The 18,880-nt window shown below is 35.9% G+C and overlaps 1 protein-coding gene and 1 pseudogene across 1 annotated transcript; one reads left to right on the forward strand and one right to left on the reverse strand.

Annotated features, from left to right (window-relative positions):
- Nucleotides 1–1,000: 1,000 nt before the first annotated feature.
- On the reverse strand, nt 1,001–14,445 carry LOC120120984 (DNA mismatch repair protein MLH1-like). Its single transcript, XM_039140475.1, has 16 exons — nt 14,125–14,445; nt 13,812–13,984; nt 13,646–13,718; nt 12,828–12,962; nt 12,511–12,721; nt 11,055–11,203; nt 10,303–10,404; nt 9,364–9,433; nt 9,136–9,271; nt 8,752–8,846; nt 8,562–8,670; nt 6,650–6,815; nt 3,143–3,304; nt 2,800–2,974; nt 1,715–1,878; nt 1,001–1,272 (listed from the first exon to the last, which is right to left on the reverse strand). Exons 1-16 carry the CDS (start codon nt 14,350–14,352, stop codon nt 1,228–1,230), a joined length of 2,193 nt encoding a protein of 730 aa, XP_038996406.1. The 5' UTR covers nt 14,353–14,445; the 3' UTR covers nt 1,001–1,227.
- Nucleotides 14,446–15,210: 765 nt separating this feature from the next.
- On the forward strand, nt 15,211–16,537 carry LOC120120994 (annotated as a pseudogene).
- Nucleotides 16,538–18,880: the final 2,343 nt, after the last annotated feature.

The following is an 18,880-nucleotide window of genomic DNA, read 5'->3' on the forward strand; positions in this document are numbered from 1 at the left end:
AATTTGTCCTAATTTATAATATTATAATGCATCTAGGTTTATCGTAATTAATAATATGAAATAAATAATTTTTTTATGGTATTAATAAACAATTTAATTGCAATTCGTCTGTGAGAATCTGTATTTAACATTTACACATTTTTTGTAAATATATATCACTTAGTGTTAGAAATTAGATATGCTACTTGTAACAATACTAGCAAAGCATACTATTGCGAGAAGAAGTGCATAATTTAGGTATAAATTAATTTGGATTTAATACTATTACAATATTTTTTAGAAATATTATTATATATTTTAAAATATACAATTATGGAACTTAAATTCAAAAGTATCCTAAAAATGCCAAACTTATTATTAAATAACTATGCAACAAATCACGAGTTTGAAAAATAATTACCAATATTATATTTGTGTTTTATCACATAGATTATACGCTTCGAAATTTAAATCCATATTATGAAATATAAGTTTAAGGTAATATTGTTTTGTTCATACAAATTTTGGAAATTAACAATGTTGGTGGATTCTTTGAACAAAGATCATTTTGGGGAAACTAAAGAAAGAATTTACAACTCAAAGGAGAGATGGTTTTGTAGGATAAGAGCATAGAACTCAACACACCAACTCCTCGTTTCAGTCAATATCCTATCTTTATGAAGTTCAAATGCATAGAATTGATGTGAGAAAATAAGTTTAGAAAACATTTTGGAAGTCCACAACATAAATCGTCATCCACAACATAAATCGTCATCCACATGTACATGCAGGGACAGACATATAATTTTATGTTTAAGGGACGAACTTATAAAATTTTAGAGGAAATCGATTATCAATAAAAAGTACACAGAAAAAAATCTAAAATATAAGAGAACTTAAAATTTGAGGGGCTACTGCCTCCACCTTCCTTTTCGGTCCATCACTGCCCAGGGGTCAACAAAGTTATTTATTGTTTTCCAAAATAAAACAGCTTCTGGGGGCAGTAGCCATCCCTAAAGGTCAACAAAGCTATCAACTCCTTTTGCCCCAATGTCAACAACTCTAGTCTTCAGTCCTTTCTATGCCCATCATTTACATGCAAATAACAGAATTCACAAAACTAAAAAGAGGTTATTGGTTCGAGGAAATGAGCCTTGCTGTTTTGGATTGGAGCAGACAATTTTTAAGATGACATATAACACTGCACTGATAGCCCTTCACGCAATACTTTACATACCAGTTCTTCGATTAGCACCGTTCGAAAAACTTGTACAGCTTCTCCAATGAAGCCACCTGAAAATAAAAATAAAAAAAGGGGGCAAGGATTACTGATTAGTGTGTGCTCAACTATTTGAAAATGAGTTCCTTGAGAGTACTGGAAAGGAGGGTGGGTCTAATCCACGGACTGGACTAAAAATTAAGATATATTATTTTAATAATGTTCTCTAGACGATCTTAGGCCTAAGATCTAATGTTCAAGGCTTCAAGCCTGGCCTAAGTTGGGCATAAGCGAGTGGCCTAGATCTTCAACGCCTATAATAGGAGGTTATTCTCCATCATGTAACCAATGGGCTTCCATAATTGCATAAAAAGAGAGAAATTGTGTTGGCTCAGATACAAATATAAAATCCCCAGAGGCACATCGTAGCTGTTAGAACTTTAGAACCCCATGGGTGGAAAGCCATAATAAACGAATCCACCTATAATAGAACTTGTTAAGATATAATCTGCTTACCCTGACAAATGTTCCATTAACAGCCATTGAATTTGGAGGTTTTAGAAATAGTCTCATGGATGGAAACAAGACATGTTGGATCGACCATTCACGCTGGGACCATGCAGTCTCAGCCTCTGATAGTAGTTCATGCTCAAATTCGTCCTCTATTGCAATGCCATCCCCTGTGAACACCAAAGAACAAGAAGGCTGACTATTAGTTGAAGCTGCCAAGGCTGACCACTATGCAGCGTTCACCACAAGAATATGAGCATTATGCCCCATGGACTGTAAATATGCTATGTTTTATAAACTACGATCAAATGTCAAATAAGGATTTATGTCATTTGGATGTCAATGTTGTACATTAATTTCAACAAAATAAGCATCAGACAACACAAATTTAAAGTGTCAAAGAAATGCCAGGCACTGTTACATTAAGGAAAAGTGAAAAGCTCAAGTAACATAGTGCATATATGATGGAAAAACACAATCTGGAAAACCTATTTCAAGTAACATAGCAGACTTTGAAGCCAAAAAAGAAAAAAAGAAATAATAGATAAAGTACTAGACAAAAAAATTATCGATTTATGCAATTGGACTCTTCTTCAATTGTATGAACACTCCATGGCCCGACAGTCAATAAACAAGAGTTTTACTAATTAGTAGACCAAGGACATATGATGAGTCTAAATTTTAGAGATCATTTGTGATTTTCTATCTCTACTGCATACTACCTGTAACAACTATATTTGTTGTACCTTAAAAACGGGCTTTATGGCACTCAGCAGCTATGTTAATCTAACTCTTCATCTTTCTTTAAGTGCCCATGTCCGGAATTCATGTCTTACACATGATATGGGAATATGACTTCCAAGGATCCTCCAAATACATGGAAAAACTTAAAAAAATCTAACCATACTTTTATATGTCACTACCTATATCCGAGACTCACACCCGATTCCAAGTAAAATAGGTTTGCAGTACATTTCTAAAACTGCAATTTAATAACCGAGGCCAACATCACATTTGCATTTGCTTTCTTCTAGTCTGGCAGAAATGGCCCTATCCTCCAGAGAAACAAACACAATGAGATTCACACATACCCACGTGAGAAGAAGATTTTTCCCCATCTTGAGGACTCTTCCCATGTTTCCTCTTTCTGTAAAATTCCAATCCTTTGCCTGAAGGATTTGGCAACAGAGGCGGATGCATAGCATAAAAATTCCCAAGAGCAGCCGCAAGTGATTGAAAGCAAGTTTTTTCTTCTTCCCAATCAACCTACAATAAATAGGAGAAATCAAGTCTATAGAATCAAGTATTCAAGATGCAACTTTTGCATGTATAAAGTTTCTGACAGTTATATGCAAATAGTATCGGCTACCACAACCAATATAAAGCACATCTCTGTGCAGTAGATGAAACAAGCTATAGAACAATGTTACATACATCGTTGCCCAAACATAGCACAAATTCAGGAAGACGATCCATGTCTGGAGTGTACTGGTCAAGTAGAATTGGTAGTCTTGATAAGTTCCCATCTGAATCAATAAAAATGCAGAAATACTCCTCTAGCATCTCAGCCTTTTTCTTAAGCAGCTGTGTGTTCATCTACAGAAGATCAAATATTTCTATAAGTGCAAGATAGTTGGTAGAAAAGCACATACAATGTGGCAGTAAAAGGGACCTATTATGTACTCAAAAGTACGTTTCTAAACTTCCATGAAACCAACTAATATATATATATATATATGACAAATGAGGACCAGATGCACCAATTGATTAAAGTAAAAAAGAAAAGAAAAGCAAGAGCAAAGCAAAGAAATTATGTTATACATCATTTTCACCTTTTTCCAATTTTCATTTTGCTAGTACCTTTCTCTTCTATCTAAGGGTGAGGATTCACAAGATTGTCAAACAAACAGGGACATATGGGGAACTGTACCTGTTCAGCAATTTAAATGATTTACAGACCTTTAAATTTTTTTTTATAGAAATTGAAGGCCTCGTTAAAAAACCCCTTCTTGATTAAAGGAGCTTGTAGAGAAGCTCCTTAATCAAAGGAAGGAGGAAAAGAGTGCCTTAAGATTTCATTAAACATAAGAAATTACAAAAGATACAATCCTATAGCCACCCCCAACATAGACAAAGCACCAAAAACAACCGAATACAACCTTCAACCACAACACAAACAGCCTAATCATCTCAGCTACAACTTTCAAATGACTAACCGGACTAAAAGCTCAACTTGGCCCGAAATACAACATAACACAATACAACTCTAAAAAAGGCCAAATATACCAGCTGACACAATCCATATAAACCAAATTCAAACTCCGAAGCCATGAGCTTCCACACGATAAGAGTTGAACAAAACAGACTTCGAAAAAACTCTATCCGCCCTTCTGCCACTAAATGCTCGACTTCACATCGAAGACCCTCCAAACGTCCAACTCCATAAACAAAAATCATATTCTAGTCCCCTAAAAACTATTCAGTACTTAATGATTCTGTCAATACTTCCACTGCTATAATGTTCCGAAATAAAAAACACTTGTGAGCCTTCAGACTCTAAACCCAAATCATTCCCGATCTGTAAGGAATCTTTCGCTTCCTTCTTTTGAGTCTGTCACCTTGCTCGTAAATCAGAATCATATAGGGATCTACCTTCAAGTTCAGGCCTTTCTTCCTCGCGTTGCAGCTTGCTCTGGAAATTCTTGCTACGGCATTCTTGGAGAGAGCTGAAATTATTATTTTTCCCCTTATTTGCTCTCCGGTTCTGCCTGGTCTCACCCTTGGATCTTTTTAATGCACAATAATTTGTAAGGCCCACAATAGTCCCATCCTCCACCACCTTTGACTCTACCCGACCATCCAATATGGGGAAATCTATTAAATAATCCTTAATTCCCACGTGCAGTCTCACCACTTTTCCTTATGTCATTTTCTGCCTCTCTCTCCGCGTGGTCCAACACTTCCTCGTGTTCCACAACTTCCTCAAAATTCGATTGTACCATCCCTGACCAGCAATCACATTCCTCAGACCCATAATTAATTCCTCCCCTATGTTCCTATCATCCTCATCCTCACCCGACAAGTTGCTGCCTCTAATTCTGTTCCCCAAATAACATAATATATTGTCTTCTTCCTCAGAAAACCGCTCGGAATTCTTCTCCACTGATGATTCCACTCTTCTTCATGCTTCCTCAGCACACTCCTCCATCGCGAGAGGCTTAATTGGCGAGTCACTAACAAGTTTCCCCACCGTGGATAACGGGTAGGCAACTCCCTTATCCTCCAAGGACGAATCTACCCAGACATATTCTGGGCTGAAACAAGGTTCAAACTCAAAAACATATACTGTATAGATCCGATCCCCATCTTTCAAATCTAAGTATTCTTCCACTTGAGCTTGACAGTTCGTAGTAATCTGAAACATTGCCCTATCAAACGAGCTGGGAATTAATGTCCCTTCCTCAATGGAGATAAGAACTCCCCATTTGTCTGCAATGTTGTTGAAGGTGGAATGACTCCACACAAACGGTGGGATCCCTTTGCACGAAAGCCATGCCCGACGGCTGCTGCACTGGAAATTTTCCGACCACACTTCCACTTTGTCAAAGCATTTTTCCAACGCCCAATCTGATTATTAAGAGCATAGTCCCTACTCTCTTCATCTTCGAAAATGATTAAAATTGATAAACCACTTAACCTCATAATTTTCGGACCTAAAATGCCTTCCTTGTGCATAAGAGCAACCAACTCTTTAATTTTTGAATTTTTTTTGCACCGACCTACCAAGCTATTTCTGAGAGTGATGAGCTTATCCTCGTCAACAACACCGACAATGGGAGCCTCTGAATGCTTATGAACCTCCACTTTACTCTTAGCCTCAGATAGTTTTGGGCCAGCAAACTTCTTTCTCCATAAAGCTTCACGAGGTTGAAATCTGGCCAAGAAAACTCTAACTTCATTACCTTGAATCTTAGATCTGTCGGCACAGTTGATAGCATTCCTTGCGTCCTCCAAACTGGAGAAGCGAACAAAGCCAAACCTACTTCCTCCCTTGCTTCTTTTGTTAGGGATGAAAAAATCAACCACCTCGACATATTTATCGAATAATAGCCAAAGACCTTGATGATAAAGAAGATCTGGAATATTAAAAATGATCACCGTAAAGCAATTTATCCCAACAAATCTAATCACCTTACTCGCCATCGACATAGCAAACTTGGACTCTCGTTGCTTATATTCTCTGGCGGAAGATGGGATAGGTTGAAGGAAAACAAAGTGAAAAAGGCTGGACAGAAACCGAATAGAAGAGGTTGAAAATAGATGTCGGCGTCTTTGGTTGAGTAACTGAATCTACGTATCACCACTTGTAGTTAAATCTCCAGAACAAAAGCTCAGAACTGACTCGGCAGTCGGAGGTGGAGAAAAGCAGAAGGATTGGAGGATTGTGCGTCTGTTCTTGCCGAAACTAGAGGTGGCAAAATAAATCAATCCCGTCCGAAATGGATCAACCCTTGACTGTTCATACCAAACTAGACCAAAAAGTTGACCGAAACACAAACTCAAACTAGACTACAAAAGCATGCTAAAATGATACATCTTTCAGAAAACCTAAAAATGATCTATTCCTTGAACCCAGGTTTGGTCCACAGCTGTAAAGGCTTGAACCTCCCAAAAAAAGATGAAACCTGAAACAACAGGAACTCAAAATGGCCAAATCCTAACCAAGCCCAACCAAACCAGTTGCCACCTCTACTTAGAATGACGGGATATTATCATGTTTATATTAAGAAAAAGAATTTAATATTGAAACATATAATAAGACCCTTCCACATATATATATGTATGTATTATTATTAGCCATAATTTATGACAATCTCAATCATGATAGAAAAAATATAGATATAAATTTCAATCAATTATGGCCAACAGAAAGGATGTTACATCTGCAATCTTCTCTTTGAGGTCATCATTTTCATTGCTTTCTAGGTCCAAGTCATCCTCCTTCAGGGCCAACATAATTAATTCATGCAAAGGAGCTGGTTCACTTAGTTGTATAGCATTAAAATGAGCAAACCGGCGAAGAGCTTGCTGATACATAAGTTCTTTGCTGCAAATGCAGACAAGGAAATTTTAAAATAATAAATATCTGCTTTCAGGGAGAACTTGGTGAACGGAAGCAATGCATGAATTTAAATCAAGTATAATTGGTTTCAATGTTTATACTATCAGTCCAACTTTGACCAAACTTTCAATAGAAAAATTCAACCTTGTAAAGATATTCCTCTTTTCCATCAAAACAAATAAACATTATCACATAGTGACACATGTTAGTCAGCCAAAACAAAACCCAAAAAATAACTACCATTTTAGAAGGCATTATTTTATTTTTGTTAATTTATTCTCTTTTTTAATTTAAAAGAGAGGTGAATAAAACCTTAGAGAAATCACTTTGACAAAAATAGAAAACGCACCCCAGGAGCTTTGTACATACATGATAAATTGCATTAGTTGCATTAGCTTTATTTTACAAGGCTACAGGACTTCATGGAACAGGCTAACAGCTGATAAAATGAGCTTCATACCTGAAGCTCATGTATGAATGATGTGCACAAGTCAAAGTCATACTTATATGTCTAAATGCTACATCAAATTTCCTTTGTTTAGTTTATTGATCTTTTAAACAGTAACATTTTTCCCTTTTGCAACTTGAGACAAAGGAAATGGTATTGGTAGATCAACAAATTTAATTTAGTGGTAGAACCTACTGAAACGCCCAAAAAGTGAATTTTCAACTGGTTTTCAACAGATGCCTTCCTCCCCCCACCTGAATTATATGATGTCTTGTAAGAATTGTGTACTATATGTTCAATACTTTTCCCCTTCAAAAATGAAGTTGCACGGCATGTCTCAATTGTATGATCATCTTCTGTGAATCGATTTAGTAGGATATTGACCAACTAGAAGTAGTTGGTGTTACTACCCTTAGTCCCTTACCATTTCCTTGGTGTTATTACATGAATCATTTGAAAACCATTTCGATTTTGTTTGAGATTGTAGGTCATAACTATCTATATGGGTGTATTCATTAACTTAGTTTGTTTCCCAACTGTTTTTCTTTTTACTTTTGCGCATGTCTCATTAGCAAGCATATTGTTGCATTTGGATTGGTAATTGATTTTTTCTGGATTCAAACTATTGCATGATCTAATATTTTAAATGTAATCCTTATTTCAAACTGCTGCAAGCTCTCAAGGAAAAGGTTTATTTTTGTTTCCTACTGAATATTCCTTACAATCCAAACAAATTCATCATTAGCACGCTTCTCAACCCATTTACATACCACTGAATACATACAACCAACTAATCTTTTCCTTTCAATTCTAAATGTTGTCTGTGTTCATGCAGGAGCTAGTTTCTTATTTTCATTTATGTTGTGCTCTGGATTGTTGCAATTTGCAAGATCATCTTCCAATGATGATTTTAAAGTGTTCCTATGTCATAAGTTCCAAGTTTTCCTTTGTTATTGTGATTTAGTATTTCTAATGATCTAAATGATTAAGATGGTGAAGACCTGTTGACTGTGTAAAATTGTCACAGTCAGTTATGTAATTATTGCTTTTACTTAACTGTCTTGATGCTGGGTTCTTTCATGAACTCTGTTCTAAATTCAATTTAGTTGCCTTAATGTCTGCTAATCTGATGAGCTGATTTTTATCCCAGCTTTATTCACAATATTATAAAATAAAAATAAGCACAGCAAAAGTTTTACCCTACAATTCCACAGGGAAGACATAGGTATAAGCACATGATTAAAAAAAACATGTAAGATTTCATGAACTTGTGCAAATATTACCTTACGTTCACCACATTAGCAAGAATTAGCTGCGTATTGTGCTGAAGCAATGCAGAAACATCATCTGCCATTCCAACATATGTGCATTGTCTCACAATGTCCAGCAGACCTGCATAGCATATTTTGGTAAGAACTACAGGATAAGTCCACCCAATCTAGTTTTCCTGCATAACAATTATTGTGAAATTACCAGAGTGAAATTTGCTATCAATATCATTAATAAGCTCCTGAATGCTAGTAAGATCCGCAGTTTCCTTCAGGTTCCTTCTTTGTCTAACAGATGACCTGTATGGGATATTAGACACAGATCAATCTATCAAAGTAATTTATTTTATGTAGAAACCTCTACAAATGCTGGGGAATGATTTAAAAAAGAAAAACTTTCTCTGAGTGGATGTGAAACAGATTAACTAAACATTTTGGCGAGGAAAAAACATCATAGGAAATGGACAATGAAACAGAGGCTAGGTACAAGGAGAACATGATTTGCCACCTCTTTCAGATAAGTTACAGTCAAGCAATCAGAAAAGAAAGAAAATTTTACTCCTCTATAAGCATGAACTACAGGTCCTACCTCACAGCTGTCAAGGTAGAATCTCTCTCAAGGTGTTTCTGGGTATTATTATATAAGTAGGCATGCAACCGTCCAGCTGGATCTGATGAATCCGTTCTCACTATTTTGTGCACTGGAACTTTCTGTGATTTTGATCCTGAGAATTAAAATATTATTGAACAAATATGTTCAGAGCTGAAATCCAACTGCATGCTACAGTTACAGGGAAACAGTTTACTATAACATTACCAGAGGGTGAGGGACCAAGATCTAAATCATTTTTTGTAACAGGGTGAACAGATGGAGAGGCTTCAACTCCCTGTCATAAGCAATAGACACAAGATGGAAAAAGAAAAAAAAAGGTTGGTCATTACATTTCCATAAAGAAAATCAACACTTGACTAACGTGTAGACAAGAACAACAACCTACACCGGAAAAAAAACTTGGATTTGACAATTTTAATGACCATGGACTTAGATATTATTAAATAAGGGGACTACAAAAAGAAATTAACCATCCCCCTGTGTCCCCCAATGAGAGAGACATGGTTTACTGAGTTTACCTCAAAATCTTTACAATTCTCAAAGAAACGAAGGATAAAAAAGGTGGAAAATAAGAATACAGACAAAAACTTCTAGATATAGAAATAATGTCATTTTTTTTTATAGGAATAAAAGGCCTCAATAAAACCCCCTTGGTGATTAACGGAACTTAAAGATAGTTCCTTAATCCACACAAGGAGGAAAGGAGTGCCCTAGGATTCATTAAACTCAAATATAACAAAGTAATACAAACCAATCTCCCTCAAGAGATACAAAACCAGAAAGAAACCGCCCTTAACAGAGCATAATTCAACCAATACCCGCCTTAGCTAGGACATCCGCCTCTATATTGGCTGTCCTACTAACCCAACTAATAGGTACAGAAAATTTAGATGATACAAGAACATATTATCACAGCACAAAGACGTGCACAGTGAACCAGCTATCAACATGAACATATCAGTTACAACATTCTCAAACTTTTCATGATAGGTTAAGGAAAAGAGAGAATGTGATTTTTTATTCATCGTTATGCTTTTAAGGCAGGTATATGATCTAAGATCTCCTAGGTGTGGAAAGCTCAGATACTGCACCTTAGTATAGAGAGGTACTCTAAAAAAACAATATAGATAGGGAAACATTTACCTGCTGTTCTTGGAATGTCCTTGACTCATTTGAGTTCCTCAACACTGATTCAACCACAGACTGTATCTTTTTGACAATGACTTCCTGGTTTAGAAGGCTTACCTGCACAATAACGTTTGCAAGAAAACCCAAAAAAAAGTGAGGTACTTAAAAAACAGAAAAACAGGGATGACAAGCACAGGAAGTAAAACATTCTATAAGAGCTGATTCAACAGGAACTCATGCGAAGTATAATGAATTAAGTTATAATGTTTCTCATGCTAAAAAAAACAGATTCAGGCATTTGATTGAGTCTTCTCGAGATGCACAAACAACCATTTGCTTATATCTGTTGCATACTCATGAATCGAGAAAATGAACACAAAGAAAGCTATCATTGCTTTACTATGTATACGACTATACAGTTTAATCCCTTTCCTTTTTTTCTATGGTTTAGTTACTTGTTTGGACATTGTTTCCAAATGCATGATGGATTTTCCATCAGCTTCTTGGTTATACCATTAAGAGATTCATAAGTGGATGATTTCATTCACTGCTGCCATCTTATTCATAGCGCTTCACCTCTAAGTTAGTTAAACGTGCAGTGAAGACATAGAAAGAAATCCTCCATATGTACCTCTCTATTCGGTTATACCATTAAGAGATTCATAAGTGGGTAATTTCATTCACTGCTGCCATCTTATTCATTATGCTTCACCTCTAAGTTAGTTAAAAGTGCAGTGAAGAAAGAGAAAGAAATTCTCCATATGTACCTCTCTCTTTGTCGGGTGCACGTTCACATCAACATGCTCAGGTGGCAATATGATTGACATATAAATGAAAGGTTTAGATGCTTTTGGTAAGGTTGCAGCATAAACAACTTCAATAGCTCTCTTTAAGGCGGTGCATTCGACCAATCTACCTGAGGTAATTGACAAAGAAAAAAAGAGGAATGTGAGATAAAAGATCAAATGAGAACCTACATACCACCTGTGCACCATTAACAAAAAGCTTAAGGACAAAAGCCATAAGATTAGTACAATGGAGGATATTGGTAGATTTAAATGTCCGTAACTTTCTAGGCCAATTAAATACAGGTAATGACATTTTGCTAGAAAAGTATTTGCAGCAGCAAGTGGAGAACTAGAATGAATTCCCAAACCATATGCCGTAATGAGCAACCAAAAGGAAAAGGGAAACTAAAAACAAGTATACGGACTAAAAATTTACACTGCACGTACACTCAAAAAAGAAGGCAAATTCCAGGCATGCCAAATGGAGCTGAATTATCTAGAATTTTGTTCTCGAAACATCAAACTGGCTCACAAGACCAGGTTATGAATATTTCTTAGTTCTCAACTAAAATTGTCCAATCCTTTATCATTTAGAGGGTTGGTTAGGAGGTATTGAAAGAGATTAATTGAATGCTCAAGATTTTGGCCAAATATTCCAAGTATGAAAGATCAGAAACCGAGGCTGCAGGAAATTTTTAGATAAAAATGGATGGATTATCGTCATTCATAAATGAAAAAGCAGCTAATTCAAGAGCTTACAAGGATCATATGACCCTCATTTGATTCAAACATTCCAGGAAGGGAAGGAAACATTAAGTGTAAATACCACACTTCCCCTCCCTTCACGTCTTCAAGAAACCCCTACTCCTTCCCAAAAGGATAGCTACTTACTCACTTTGGGTATTTACGTTTTCTGTTACCAACAATTGAAAAACCAGTAAAACATAGATCTAATATTTACAAAAGTCATGTGCAATGTAATTTTATTAGAGTCGAATTTACTCAAAAAAAAAGGAGTTAACACAGCAGGAAAATACCAAGCAGCTGAAATTCGTTCCTCGTCAAAGGAAAATTTTGACCAGCAAGGAGATTAAATTGATTGGGGCCTTTAGATCAACATATAACTTGTTTATGTGAATTTATTTCATTTTCTTTAGGGTATTTTCACGATTGAATTTTGATCTTCACGTAAAAGAATTGTTCCATCTCCAAACAGTATTTCTGAAATGTTAGGTTTGAGGGTGGTTTTCGGTGATTGTTAGATATTGCTACATGATTCAAGTTCTACTGTTTGTATAAATATTATCCATTATCCACTAACTCTGTTTATTGGATTCAGCTTCTTTCTCACATCCAGATAATATAGAAGCTAATCAAATAAAAGTAGAACATCTAGCCATATAATAGTCTCAAATATAGAAGAGTCAAAACATACCATTAATAAAAAGTACCATTGTGGTTTTCTTTGCAACATAGTTAGAGTTCGAGATAAAGCCATCCATCTCAAAGACCGAACTAGAAGGATCATTATCTGCAGCTTCAATTTTTATCAGGTTCTGAGCAACCGAGAGCCCATAAACAGATTTGATAGCATTAAGCCTTGATGTTGTTGCAACTGAGTGAACATCTGCTCTAGCAGCTCCATGCTGACATACAAGTTAAGGCTTTATAAATTCATACTATACAAGTATCAGACATGTCAATAACACAATTAACAATTATAAAGGGAGTATTACCAGTGGAGAGGCTTACCTTTCTACAAGAGAAGCTCACATCTATATGATAAATGGCAAAGCGGCTTAGCAAGTCTACAATTTTAGTATAATCGTCTGCAGAATTTTGCAGTGTCTTCCTCCTAGCAATCATGTTATAGAACAAATTCTCAATCTGAAATACACAACCAAAATTGAATACTTCAAATATGTAAAATAGCTAACAGGAAATAAGTAGGTCCTGACCCACATACAAGCTACCCATGACTAACCTAAAATGAGCTCTTCTATGAAAACACAAAAACTTGAGCTTATCTAACAAATGAGACAAGTTCAACAAAAGGGTGCTTCAAATGTTTTATGTTCACAATTATAGAAGTCAGAAGTAGCTTGTCAACTGAGCATGCAAATTGCTGGTGAAGAAAGCTTGATTATAAACCTACAACTCAAGAACAAATATCACTAAGTTGTATAAAAGTTTTGTTCATCTTTTCAGCTGGAGTAGTTTTAATTACTTCATTTTTCTGAGAAGTATGGACTAGATCACCTTTCCAATATTTTTAAGAACTCAAATAACGCTAAGTTACTTAATCCATTTAAATTCAAGCTGAATATACATGCAGCAAACACTCAAAACAAGAACATATATAAAATCACTATGAGCTGAGATTGCTTGGGATTCCCATTGGCTCATGTAATCCTCTACAAGGAAAAGAAGAAAAAAATTAAAATGTATGCAAAACATAAAGTAATATTGTTAAAAAAATAATGATTCATAGTTTTCTAATATACATTGAAACTTACTTAAACGAAATGCATAATAAGTCAACATAAATACAAAGAAAGCGTAGGTGATACCATTATTTGGGTTCCTTTGACAGCAGCACATGCCTTGGGTTCATGCTCCATCACGCCATCTCTATAAGACACCCTGCACAGCATAACTCAACGTTAAAAAATGGTTTAATACAATGAGGAAGAATAAGAATCCAAACATTTGGTAGAAGAGAGGAAGTCCAAGAACCTGTATCCATGCAATTGGCCCGGGGTAATGGTGGTTACGGTAACGTGGCCCACATATGTCATGCTGGCCAACGCCTCTCCTCTAAACCCCATCGACTTTATAGACTGTAAATCCTCGTATTTTGACAACTTCGACGTCGTATGCCTCTCGCACAATATGGGCAAGTCCTTGTACTATGAACGGAACATTAATAAAATTCAACAAAGAACAATTCTCTTTTTTTTTAATTTTTCCATTTGAAAAGAAAAAGGGAAAAAAAGAAGTGAAAATGTAAATTAACAAAAGGGAAAATAAAATAAAATGAGTCTATTACTCGAATGCCATGTCCATCGTCGGAGACTTGAATGAGTTTAAGACCACCATCCTTCACGGCGACGCTTATGGAAGTGGATGAAGCGTCTAAACTATTCTCGACCAGCTCTTTGACGGCGGAGACAGGGCGTTGGATAACCTCTCCAGCAGCGATTCGGTTGACCACAGATTCGTCCAGGCGGTGGATCCTGGGTGTTTCTTTAACTTCTTCGGTCGGTTCAAATTCCATGGTCGATGGCGAAGTTTGATGCTATGGCGGGTTCTGACCCACTCACACTGCTAGAATGTAGGGGTGGCGGGTTATCCGTCTATGGGTCCAATCCGATTGGGCCGGGTCTCCATATTAGTGAATTATATTTTTAATTGTCTAAATTTTTTTAGTTAAAATAGGCGCTTAAAATTCTATTTAATTTTAGAGAAAATTATACAAATGATCCCTATATTATATAAAACTGATTTTTTTATCCCTTAAACTATTAAAGCTATAAAATTGTCCCTAAAAAGTTATAAAATAATTACTCGACTATTCATATGTTTTAAACTTATCATTTTTTATTAAAAACTTAACGGTCGTCTGAGTTGAATATTAACATATTGACCGAGATATGATAATATATAATCTCATAATCTCAAGTGATTATACAATTCTGTGATCATATTTTATCATATTTCAATCGGAAGGTTAACATCTAACTCGGACGACCATCATTTTTTTAACGAAAAAAGATAAATTTGAAGTAAATGAATAGTCGGATGAACATTTTATAACTTTTAATAGTCGGAGACTTAACAAAGTAACATCTTATAATCGAAAGATCATTTTATAACTTTTAATAATCGAAAGTCTCAACAAAATATTATGATATAGTCGAGGGACTCAACTTATATTATGGCCGAATATTAATCTGTTGCAATGAATTTTCGAGAGATTTAATTATGAAAAGTAGCCTACAAAATTGAAATCAGATGAACAAACAAAAATTTCAATCTAAATTAGTTATTAAAGTATATAAATATCTTTTACATTAATATTCCAAATACATTTTGTCCACAAATACAAAATATCTTCAATAAATTCATCTGTTTCATATCTGTGTTGAAACAGTGCAACCGCTGTATCTCTTTCATCCACTCTCACACACTGGCCTGTCGGAAACACAAGACATGGGGCTGGCTTCCACTACCACCACCACCTCCTCCCTGCTATCCGACTCCTTTTGCACCGCCAGAAGAGGTTTTCCTCCGCCCCGCCATACCCATCATAACCACTTCCGCTTCCTCTCCACTTTTGTACTGTTCATCTACCCTTTTCAACTCTCTTATAACTGATCATATAAAATATCTGCGGATTCTGACTTTAAAGTTTCAGTTTGTGTTCAGAGAAAATGCAGTTTAAATAGGCAAGTATCGATAAGAAAGAATAGAGCTGAGAGAGTAAGGTGTAGTGCAGTGGAAGTGGAAGATGAAGCATGTGAATTAGTCAATGGAGTTGAGCTTTCAATTGGGGAAGGAGATGACAATATCCAAGCTTATCTCTTCAAGCCAGTGAAGAACAATAATGGAGCTGGTGTGTTGCTTTTATCTGATATCTTTGGGTTTCAAGATTCGGCCACAAGAGATTTTGCATACCAAGTTGCTTGCCATGGTTACAAGTATGATTCTTAACCTTTAAACACCAAAGATTTTCTTCTGCTTTTATCTTGCTCTGTGTTTACTCTCATATGCTTTGAGATTGCAGTGTCCTGGTTCCAGACCTATTTCGTGGTGATCCCTGGGCAAATAGCCGGCCAAAAACAATGTTCGAACAATGGTTGGCTAACCAAGACCCTCGGAGGGTTGCGAATGACATTGCGACCTCAACAAAATGGATGGTTGATGAATTTACAGCCGCCGTAATTTCAAAGAAACTCGTATCATCGGATTCTGTTTTGGAGGCGGCCAAGTGATAGACGTTTTAGCTGCAGACCAGGGTGCTTGTTTTAGCACTGCTGTCTCGTTTTATGGCACCAGGATGGATCCAACAGCGGCATCTAAGATAAAGGTGCCTGTCTTGTTCATTTCAGGAGACGATGACCCGCTGTGTCCGGTTAGTGTTTTGAGCGAGTTTGAGAAGATCATTGGCGAAGGGTCCAGGGTTGTAATCTTCAAAGGAAGAGGTCATGCCTTTTCCCATCAACCCGGATCTCTGGAAGAGGATGAAGATGCGGAGCAGGCGTTTACGTTAACGAGGAATTGGCTACATGATGCCCTAGTCATAAACAGCTGGGCGCATCTGTGTTTATGGTTATGTTGTAGGTTGTTGAAAGTAGAATTGGTGCATCACATATTCCTTGCAATACTCTGAGCAATCAATCTGTTCTCCAGGATATATATAAACTAATGTCATGTTTCATCTCATTTACATTGCAAGAATTTCCAGAATCACCTTTTCAGCTTAAGTGAAGGTTAATACATTATTAAGATTTAAGAGTAAATGAAAGGTTGCAGATGTTAAAATTCAAATCTAAACTTGCTAGACACCAACTAAGAATTGCCACATGAATCAGTTGCGATAAATCCGGGTATTTTCTCGGTAGATACAAATTAAGAAATATTAGGTGAAACTCAGACCTGAAGGGTAAGTGCAATCTCAAATGAACAGATTCTAAGATTGAGGCTTGTAACGTGAAGAGTTTATCAATATACACACACACATACTTACGCTACATTTGTGTAGAAGAGGCACGCATTTTTTACACCCCTTCGAAAAATTATTGGTGAAAATGCATACAACAATAAAAATATTATCGAAATGAGCAAGGAACCTAATGATGATACCGATTACCGAGTTCAAGAAATTGCAATGAGGCAGAGATTTTAATAAGGTATATAAGCCAGTGAAGAACGGGAAGTAGGCAATGTGGAACTTTTTATAACTTTGATGACATAAAGTCAGAAACACAGAGCATTTTCCATCTCTTTCCATAAGATTTTTTTACATAAGCAGATCTCTATGAACTTTTGTATTGTACCCGAGACAAAATGTGACCTACACACACATCCTTAACTTTCCTATGCAATGAAGCGTCTGAAAAGGAACTCTTGATATCAACACTCAGCAGACAAATCAAGTTGAACTACAAATTATTATCATGCAAAATTCAATACTGCAACAGGAGTTGTTACTTGTTATTCATTTTCCGCTTCAAATTCTGTTCTACTCAATGATAGAATTACAGGGGACTCATAACGAACTTTTGATACATGAAGTTAATTGTTTACCCACCAACATATGATATTAGTAATACAAATTCAGAATACACTCCCGGGGAAAGACTAAACAATATCAGCTTATGAAATTCTGAATTTAAACCTGTCAACTAGAGGAACTTCAAATACATCAACTCACTCCTCCTGATTCTGGAAACAGAAAGAGAACTAAATTAACTTTCTTATAGAGATTCTTGAAACATATAATAAGTATAATAATATCAAAATAAACTAAACTTTAGATGCATCCTTGATATGCTGATTTTTTAGAAAGTTAAAACTTAATTGACTGTAACTAAAAGTGGCAGAAAAATTGACAACATCATCTACTCTGGACAAGAAAAATTGACAAGCATCCTTGATACGCTGATTTTCATCAGTATCACAGTTTCACTGTATACAATATTTCTTTTCTTTTTTTTATTAAATCTAGTTATTGTTATAAGAAATTATCTTAAGAAAAAAATTCACTCATCATCAACAATTTTTTTATTCAAATCGATGACTCCTGCATGGCTATGATAGAGTTGGATGGGTGAATGTTAAAGTTAATGATCACAAAATCGGTTATCGGACATTTGTAACCTAACCCAGAATGGCCCCACTAGTGCTAATGCATATACTCTCATTTGAGACCTTGAAGTAACTGCTAGTAGGTTGAAGAAAATTTTAATATTTATATACAAAAATGATTAGCGCTAAACAATTAAAACATGAATGTGCAACCTAGAAAAGGAAGAGTCCACAATATTAAACCCATAGTACAATAAAACATTAAGGCCAACCTTCGGTGCAGGAGCATCGTCAAGCTTTAGGAGGAGCCACCTTAGGAGAATGCCCACCAAAAATACTGGAACAATCTGTGTATGCAGATCCAATTCCAACTCCGGCACCAAAAGCTCAGATGCCCATCGAGTCACTGGACTCCCTGGCATGAAAAATAAAAGTTATGAATTCAAGAAAGGATCAAGGAAGATAAGCAAACGAGAAAGCACAAAAATGGAAAGGCACAGTAGTGACAATGCTTGGACGTACAAATACTACAAGTAAACTCAATTTACTTTGTCTGCAGCCTAGATGAACATCTAGTAAAAGGTTAAATGCATAATCACTTTAACTGTTGAGGCTTTGTTTGGTAGAAATGATAAAAAAAATTATGAGGCATAAAATTAAAAACCTTTACTTTTCCTTCTTCCCTACAAAGCATAGCATTAGTCAAGTCCTTCATCAATTCTAGGCAACCTACAACAAAAGCAAAAAGGAGCTAGTTCTGGTACTGGAATATAAGGTGAATTAAAACCAACACAAAGAGATGAAAGGTTGCAAGAATATCTCAGAATAAGAGCCTCATACGATGCGGTGACCATAATAATTGTCTCCTTGAGAAAGCCACTTGATCTCAACCAACTAAATGAATACTAAAGAATACAACACAGAATTAAATAGCAGCCGTATTAAGTCTGCTATTTTGCAGTTCCAGCTCTCTTCACCATTAATATTCAAAGTCT

This window comes from Hibiscus syriacus, unplaced genomic scaffold (assembly GCF_006381635.1).
Source record: "Hibiscus syriacus cultivar Baekdansim isolate YM2019G1 unplaced genomic scaffold, ASM638163v2 tig00001120_pilon, whole genome shotgun sequence".
Taxonomy (NCBI): domain Eukaryota; kingdom Viridiplantae; phylum Streptophyta; class Magnoliopsida; order Malvales; family Malvaceae; genus Hibiscus; species Hibiscus syriacus.